The sequence below is a fragment of the Sceloporus undulatus genome, chromosome 4 (genome assembly GCF_019175285.1).
Source record: "Sceloporus undulatus isolate JIND9_A2432 ecotype Alabama chromosome 4, SceUnd_v1.1, whole genome shotgun sequence".
NCBI lineage: Eukaryota > Metazoa > Chordata > Lepidosauria > Squamata > Phrynosomatidae > Sceloporus > Sceloporus undulatus.
In genome coordinates this window covers 223,370,215-223,379,672 of record NC_056525.1, presented here as the reverse complement: position 1 = coordinate 223,379,672, position 9,458 = coordinate 223,370,215, and the positions used below count along the sequence as shown (strand labels likewise).

Below are 9,458 nucleotides of genomic sequence, written 5' to 3'. Positions count from 1 at the left end.
AAATGTCAGGAATAAACTCTTATGGAACATGGCCACATAGCCCAAAAAACCCACAAAAAAACTATGGATGCCGGCTATGAAAGCCTTTGACTAATAAATATTCATCACATTCTCAATAATGAACCCAAGTCTCTTCCTTTTCCAGGCTATTTAAACTTTTTGGGGGTTTTTGGGGGGGGTCTCAATATACATTATTCACTTCTATGGAGACTTGGTAGTCATTTGGCCATCCAGCTGAGATAGACTTTTGACTTGTCCTCCTTTTAATTTCTACCACCTACCTTAACTTTTCCTCCCTGAATTTATATAATTTTGAATAAGGTTTCATTCCACTAACATAGTGGTTCTCAAACAGTAGGGTGAGACCCGGGGGGGGGGAGTTACTCAAGGGGTGCACAAGACTTGGAGGCCCTGATTCCTCCCTCCTTCTCTTCCCAACCCTTTTCTGTCCTGGAGGGGAAGAGAAAGGCAAGGAGGGCACTTAGAGTCTTTGCCCAAAGGAGGAGAGCTATTTTCTTGTTAAGATATTAAAATGTATGAAAATATTTATGTCTGAACAAAAATACAAACACTGAACAAAATAATTTTATTCATATAATGCATTGAGGGGGAGGAGTGACATCCACATGGAGATGTAAATGGAGTTACAAGGGTAAATAGTTTGAGAATCACTGCACTAATGGATCCTACTTTTTACCCTTTCACTCTCTATTCTTGGACTCTTGGCTCCTGTCTTTCAAGAAATTTTTGATCTGTAAAGAAATCTACTTTCTTGTCTAATGTGTTGTCTTTGGAGTCCATGGTGAGGCACTTGGATCAAATGTGTGCCAGATAAAATAAATTCTAAGTGTAATGCCAAGTCAGACTATGTTTCCTCATACCTCACATTTCTTCACCATCTCCTGAATAGGAACAATGCACATTTCCTCCTCCAAACCTCTCCCAGACAGAAAAGGCAGTGCCTGTGTACTTATCTAAACCCACCATCTCCTAAGACACAGTTTATACAACACAACAGCCTTCTAAAAGTGTTAATAATGAACACTGTGAAGGAATTACCAAAAAGAAGCAAGCTAGTTCGCACTCTAATGTGGCTTACAGATAGTTTCAATTCTGCCTACAGAAGGTCCAGAGAACTGTACATCGGACATGGACTGTGGCTAATGCAGTCTACAGGAAGGGCTGGACAGTATTTTTTGATAATTCCTTTGCACATGCAGTACCTACAGATAACTAAACACCCAGACAAGGCTATTAGAGAAGAAAGCATGGCAGATGAAATCAAAAGAATAACCATAACTCTCCTATCATGAGTAATTGCTAATCAGCCTGGAAGCATAACGTGGCCAACAAAAATTATGGAATGGTTCCTTCATAAGTGAAAACAATCCAGATAAACAAAGAATATCAATTTGGAAAAATTAAAACTACTTTTTTCAAATGTATGTTTGTTCCCTCAACAACTTGAAAAGAATCTATGTCCATTACCTTCCAATCTACAAAATTTTGGAATCAGCCATGGCACATGATGTCGGAAGTGTCAGTTGGGAGAAAAGGGGAAACTAAAGGGCATACTGCTCTGAGGATCCCTGAAAAGTATGCATGATATTCCAGAGAAGCAGAAGCACACCTGCTGACATGACAGCAGGTATTACTCTTCTCCTCATGTTAGAATTCAAAGATATAGCTGTGTTAATCTGCAGAATCAGTATGTAGAGCGATCTTGTAGCACCTTTGTGACTGACTGAAAGAAAGAAATTGGCAGCATGAGCTTTTGTAGACTTCAGTCTACTTCCTCAGATGCAACTGGTCGATATTGAAGTCTAACGAAAGCTCATGCTGCCAACTTCTTTCTTTCAGTTAGTCTCAAAGTTGCTACATAGTCTCTACAGCTACATACACATGCTAGACAGTAAGGGTTCAGAAAGTCTTCCTGTTTCTCATTTTCCCTGAGTCCTCTGCCTGCCTGCGTCCTCCCTAATTGAGTCCAGCCATCTAGTGTGCAATCTACCTCTTTCTTCTATCCTCAACCTTTCCCAGCATTACCAGCTTTTCCAATGAATCATGCCTTCTCATGATGCCACCAAAGTACAACAGCCTCAATTTAATCATTTTGGCCTACACGGGTATTTCTGACCTGATTTACTCGAGGACCCATTTGTTTGTCTTTCTGGCTATCCATGGTATCCCCAGCACTCTTCTCCAACACCACATCTCAAATGAGTTGATTTTCTTTTTATCTGCTTTTTCCCGAGTCCAGCTCTCACATCCATATGTAATGACTGTGAATACTAGGAGTTGGATGATTCTAACTTTGGCGCTCAGTTGTATATCTTTGCTCTCTAGGATCTTCTCTAGCTCTTTCATGGCTACCCTTCCCATTCCTAGTCTTCTTCTTATCTCTTGACTGCAGTCTCCATTCTGGGTGATGTTTGATTCCAGGTACAAGAAATATTTTGACTACTTCAATATTCTCATTGTCTAATTCAAATTTATATAAGACCCCCTTGGTCATTATTTTTGTTTTCTTTATTTACAGCAGTAGTTTTGCCTTTGCACTTTCTTCCTTGATCTTCCTTAGTAATATTTCCATTATGTTTTCCACTATTAATATTGTATCATCTACATATCTTAGATTGTTGATGTTCTTTTCTCCTATCTTCACTCCTCTTTCTTCTGAGTCTAGCCCTGCTCTTTGTATGATATTTTCTGCATACAAGTTGAACAAGTACTGTATGGTGATAATATGCAGTCTTGCCTGACTCCTTTGCCTATTGGCTATTCTGTTTCTCCATATTTTGTTCTGACAGTGGCCTCTTGTCTTGGGTATAATTTCTCAACAGAACTACCAAGTGTATTGGCACTCCCATGTCTCTGACATAGCTTTTCATGATCAATGTATTCAAAAGCTTTGCTATAGTCTATAAAGCACATGTTGATTTTCTTTTGGAATTCCTTGGTTTGCTCCATTAGCCATTGTATGTTTGCAATATGGTCCCTAGTGCCTCTTCCTTTCCTGAACCCTGTTTGTACCTTTGGGATTTCTCTCTCCATGAGGAGAGACATACAACAATCAAATACCTAGGTTTAAGCCTATCAACCTGTTCAAGATCTAATCCTTTTAGCAGCAGAGCAAGGGAGTGTTTTAGGATGGTAAAACTCTCCTAAAGTGTGCTACAGGGTTCCAGCATCCTGGAGGAAAACTCAAGCATGAGGTAAGAGATGCACTACAACAGGTGTCGGAATTGTGTGGCCTTCCAAATATTGTTGAACTGCAAATCCAGGCAACCCTGTCATAGGGCAGCATAGTTAATGGTGAGATATGCTAGGAGCTGCATTTCTTTTTTAAAAAGCATCTAGAAAGCTGCAGAATTCTCACCCCTGTATCACAACATTTGTTGCAGGTTCCAATATGCATCATTTAAGAAAAAGCTTGTAATTCATATGTTTCTCAGTACAGTAATGGAGACAAATACCTTTTATATTGTACAGTAAATGCATTCAGAGCAACCTAAATTTTAGAAACTGTTTACATACAGACAAGACAGCTGCAGTAGTAGCAATTTTCATGTGATTATTTTATCTTATTAACCAAGCCCTTTTAGGAAGATCTGAAAGGTTAACAGGAAAAGATACACTTTTATTTCTCTCACTGTAAGCCAAAACAAGTGGAGCGCCTTTTTATGCTTAAATCTCAAGAAACAAGTATCTATAGTCCAGTTCTATGCCTGTTCACAAAGAAACAATTCCTGCTAACTTCAGAAGGATTTGTTCTCATGCAGTGTACATAGAACTGCAGCCTCAGAATGCATATCCTCCAAACTAGTCTCTACTTGCCACAATTATATTGCAAGAGTGAAATGGAGTGGTAAAACACAACTTTCTTACTGCTCAAGTAGCTTCTCTATTTTCTTTCACAAGAAAGAATTTGTAGGTGCTCTGAATTATTAAGAATAAGACAGTAATAGAATTATAACAAAATTATATCATGAATCTCATTTAATAGGAATAAAAGACAAGGTTTTCCCCCCTCAAGGGTGCGCAAAGTATGTCCCTGGGGCAAAATACAGCCCCCCCAGCCTCTTTTGACTGCTCTTGATGGCTCGAGACTTGCAAAAAAATGTAACCACAGAAAGAGCAAAGAGGATGTGAACTGCCACTCCTGGAATGCAACTCACTTTCAAGTGGGGCTTCTTGCACTAAATATAAGCCACTGATAGTTCTGATTTTGTTTGTTTGTTTGTAAGTTTGATGGCACTGAAGTTTTTATACCAACAACAGGAAGATGTCAGAGCCAAGAAAAAGCATCCTAATGCCACCAGCCATAAACAGCCAAAAATCTCAGATGGATAGCTGTTTAAAATGTCAAGACAGGCTATTACAGCAGTTCATGCAAAAAAAACCTGCCATACAACTAACTCCTTATACAGGATACAAAAAGGTTTTCCATACTGTTTCATCTTACACTGGCTACTATTGCTGAACCAAGCAATACAAAAATAAATCTAAAATCTGATCATATGCCTGTCAGCAGGCATATGTTTTATGGCAGCTTGGTTGGTGTTTGATAATTATACCAACCAATGGTTCAGAATATTGGTGTTTTCCTCATCATGCGTATCACTTCTTATTCAGAACTTTGCACTGTCAAGGTCACCCAGTAATAAGCATTTATAAAAATTACTGATAAACATGGTGAAGAAGGAAGACTCACCTCCATATGGACAGCTGCAATATACTGATCGTAATGTCCCATTATATTGGGGAAAAACGTCATATTGTATGACATTCCTGAACATCTTGGGATATGAATGGGTTCACATGTGAATAGGCTGTGCCCACATGCTAAACTGAAGAATAAACTCCAAGTCAGAAGTAGAAAGACACCCATCTTTGCTGATATTAGAAATTTCAGCACATAGTTATGATCAGCTACTCCAAAAGGATGTTTAATTCACTGGGAAATGCATCTTTCTTCTTTTAATCTGTCAGACACAGCAGTACAATGTCAAGACTAAATTACTCGTTTCTCTTCATACTCTCATCATTGTCTTGTCAACTTGAAAGTTGAAAGATATTTTCAAACTCTAAATGAACAAAAAAAAGAGGTTAGTTCATTACAACAGTCACTTCTTCACAATGTCTTAATGACATTAAATAGAAGAGGTGCTCAAAAATAAAGTATTTGTTTTCCTTCAAGCAAAAAACATCTGGATAAGTTTGACAACAGTGACAGTTAAGGCAGCTCAGCTAATAACTACACAAAGCACGAATCTAATTATTATCAGAATACAGATTTATACCACACCCTTAATACAAAGTCTTTAAAGCGTGCAATATAGTTTGCAAAGAACTGTTTGAATTACTACCCTGATTGAAGATCACCACCATTCTTTCTTCACTACACAGAAAGCCAGTGGTGAGGGAGGATATTTCCAACAAATGAGGTGTCAGCAAGCATTTGAAACCAGTCTTACGTTACAAAATTAACTAAGGGGAGGGCGCTTACTTTTGGTCCCTCCTGTGCTTTGTATGTTGTTCAGTGAGGTGTGGCATAGTGGTTTGAGTTGGACTATGACTCTGGAAACCAGGGTTCGATTCCCAGCATGGCCATGAAACCCACTGGATGAGCTTGGACAAGTCACATGCTCTCAGCCTCAAGGGAAGGCAATGGCAAACCTCTTCTGAACAAATCCTGCCAAGAAAACCCCATTACTGTACAGGTTTACCTTAGGGTTGCCATAAGTTGGAGATGACCTGAAAGCGCACAACAACAACAAGCTTTGCAACTTCTTGGACACTTTCCACCCAGTACTGGGGCTAGACTCCAAATCACACCCCCATTTTTTTACAAATACAGTGGTCCCTTGGTATCCACTAGGGTTCGGTTCCCCTCCCCTCCAAATCGGTAAATAATCAAGTTCCATTAAAAACAATGGCAAAGTAAAATGGTGCCCCGTACATAAAATAGCAAAATCGTGGTTGGCTTTTTGGAATTTATATATTTCTTGACTATTTTCAAGCCGTGGATGTTTGAATTGCTAAACTGATAAAGAATAAAGAATTGATACATTGATTTTAAAGATCCATGGATACAGAGGGGCAACTGTAGTGCCTTAAGAAAGTGACCGAGCAATAAATTCTTCAGCACAGCTTTTCAGTTTCCTAAATGCCAGGGGAGGCAACGAGGGCCAGCCTGGTGTAGTGCTTTAAGCGTTGGATTGCTGCTCTGGAGACCAGGGATCAAATCTTGGCTCGGCCATGGAAACCCACTGGGTGACATTGGGCAAGTCGCACTCTCTCAGCCTCAGACGAAGGCAATGGCAAGCCCCCTCTGAGGAAACCTGCCAAGAACAGCTCATGATAGGTACATCTTAGGGTTGCCATCAGTTGAAAACAACTTGAAGACACAAGGACAACTTTTCTCGGCAAGTTTCTTCAGAGGGGGGTTGCCATTGCCTTCCCCCGAGGCTGAGAGAGTGTGACTTGCCCAAGATTAACCCATAAATCTGAAACAATTTGTAGGCACAGAACAACAACAACAGAGAAGGCAACCGTGGAGCAACAAAGGAAGATGAAAACACACAGAAAGGCTAGTTTTCATATAAGTTCCCCTCTCCAGAAAACCCTGAACCACATACATACAAAAATTCAGGGTCTGAGGGCACTACTTTTATAATAAAACGCCCAGTATCCCCTAACCAGCATGTCCAGTCCACTGCCAACTTCCAAGCAGACACATTAATTCAGAAACTGGGAGGAAAAATAGTCCCAAACAGTAACTTTTACTGAGGTTCTTGAAGGAGTGTGTGTTTTTGCTGCTAGCAGTGGAGCCATGCTTTTAGGTGGGGATTAAGGGAGCTGCAGTCCCAGTGCTGGATATAATGGTTTGAATGCTGGGCTGCCACTCTTTTGAATTCCAGCTTGGCCATGGACAAAAGCCAGGCCACACACTCTCAGCCTCAGAAAACCCCATGACAGGGTCCCCCTGGAAGACAGACGACCACAAAGTCCCCAAAGTTACTGCGTTTCACACTAGATCCCAAATAAAGGGGCAGTGCCATAGTGGTCTGAGTGCTGGACTGCAGCTCTAGGGCCCTGGGTTCAAATCCCTGCTCAGCCACGGAAACCCACTGGGTGACTTTGATCAAGTCACACTTTCTCAGCCTCAGGGGAAGGCAATGACAAAAACCCTTCTGAAGAAACTTGCCAAGATAAACCCCATGAGAGTTGTCATAAGTCAGAAAACAACTTGAAGGCACACAACAACAACAACAACAACAACAACATCACAGGGGCCAGTCACACTTTCTCAGATTCAGAAAATGGCAATAACCCCCCTCTGAAGAAACCTGCCCAGAAAACCCCATGATAGGACCACCTTAGAGTGGCCATAAGTCGGGAAAGGGCTTGAAATCACACAACAAAACAACACACAAGAGCAAGTCACACTTTCTCAGCCTCAAAGCACGGTGAGGACAAACTCCCTCTGAAGATACTTGCCCAGAAAACCCCATGATAGAGTCGCCCTAAGTCAGGAAAGGACTAGAAAGCACACAACAACAACAAAACAACAACACACAAGAGCAAATCACACTCCTTCATTCTCAAAGGATGGCAAAGGCAAACGCCCCTTGAAGAAAACCCCGTGATAGCGTCGCCGTAAGTTGGGAAAAGACTTGAAATCAAACAACAACAACAACAACAACAACCCAGAAGGCTGTAACATTCTCTCAGCCTGAAAGGAGGGCGAGGTCAAACCCCCTGCGATAAGAAACTTGCCCAGAAAACCCCATCCATGATAAGCTGGGAAAGGACTTGAAGGTAAGCCATGCCAACAGGGAGAGCTCCAGAGAGGCGCCCCTCCCTGGCCGCCATTTTGTGCCCCTCCCGGGGCTGAGCAGGAGGCCACGCCCCTCCGCCTCACCTGAGGAGGAGGAGGAAGAAGAAGAAGGGCCTCGCTCGGCCTCGCCTCAGGCGATAATGGCCGCCTCGCGCTCTCTCTCTCTCTCTCTCTCACACACAAGGCAGCCTCTGCTCCCCTCCCTCCCTTCCTTTCCTGGCGGGATATGGCCTCCTCCTCCTCCGCCTGAAAATCCAGAGAGTCGCGCGATATTTCAAAAACCTGTGGAAAGGGAGCAGCGCAGAGGCACCAAGTTCTGCCACCGCCTGCCTCTCTCTTCTTGTGTCTAAACATGGCGGGCCCTTCTTCATAGAGTCCCGAGTCTAGTTAGCCACCTTTGAGACTCCTCGCTGGGAGAAATAAATTGGCACCATGAGCTTTCCTAGACTTCAGTCTACTTCCTCAGATGCATTTGGAGTTGGAACACACCCCTTCAAGGGCCATAGCCATTCCAGCCCCATTCTGCCATGCAGGAACTCACAGTCAAAGCACTCTTATCTCCCCAAAGGAAGGCAAATATATTTTTATTTCTGAATATACTGACTTTTATATTTCCTTGTGTATATTATACACACACACACACACACACATATTCAGTCATTGTGTCCCTCTACATGATCATGCATATATAACCATTTCACATACTATCTGGCTTAAGCTTCTTATTGATAAACTTCTCCTTTCCATAGTGACAGTTTTCTTTTAATCTTTTTAAATTTATATACCAAAGCATTTATATTATTTTCAAATTGAATTCAGATAAGTTTTTATTTTTAACCATTCTCTCAAATTTTTCAGTTCATCAGTTCCTAAGAATTGGTGTAAGTCTATCATTTTCCATGTAGATGAGGACCATTGTCCCTGCAGAACTCAAGAATGCCCCTCTCAGTCCAGGGCATGAACCATAGAATCCAAGAGTTGGAAGAGACCCCAAGGGCCCTGATCCAGTCCAAGACCATTCTGCCATGCAAGAACTCACAAAGCACTCCTGACAGATGGCCACCAAGCCTCTGTTTAAAAGCCTCCAACGACAGAGACTCCACCACATTCTAAGGGAGCGTGTTCCACTGTCAAATGGCTCTGTCAGGTGGTTCTTCCTAATGCTGAGGTGGAATCTTTTCCTGTAGTTTGAATCCATAGCTCTGGTTTATATTCTCTGGAGCTGCAGAAAACAAGCTTGTGCCATCTTCAGTATGACATCCTTTCTGCAGCCACTCACTCACAAACCACAAGGGTGTGAGTTTAATCCCAGCCAAGGGCACAGGGTCAACTCAGCCTTGCATTCTTCCATAGGTCATTTAAATGAGTACCCAGCTTGTTGGGGGCAATTAGCTTACAGCAGTAAACGACTGCTTAGTGTGGTATGAAGCGGTATATAAACGAAGCTGCTATTGCTATTGAGATATTTAAACAGGGCTGTCCTATCACCTCCTAACCTTCTCTTCTCCAGGCTAAACATACCCAGCTCCCTAAGTCTCCCCTCATAGGGCATGGATTCCAGACCTTTCACCATTTTGGTTGCCCTCCCCTGGACATGCTCCAGCTTCTCAACATC

The 9,458-nt window shown here is 42.0% G+C and overlaps 1 protein-coding gene across 1 annotated transcript in view; it reads right to left on the bottom strand.

Moving 5' to 3' along the window:
• FZD6 (frizzled class receptor 6) overlaps positions 1-8,131 on the bottom strand; it is a 39,868-nt gene extending 31,737 nt beyond the window's left edge. The window contains exons 1-2 of the mRNA XM_042464600.1: positions 7,928-8,131; positions 4,715-5,087 (exon numbers count right to left, since the gene is read on the bottom strand). Of these exons, the coding sequence (XP_042320534.1) occupies positions 4,715-4,891 (177 nt within the window). The 5' untranslated portion in view covers positions 4,892-5,087; positions 7,928-8,131. The remainder of the gene's footprint in view (positions 1-4,714; positions 5,088-7,927) is intronic.
• Positions 8,132-9,458: the final 1,327 nt, after the last annotated feature.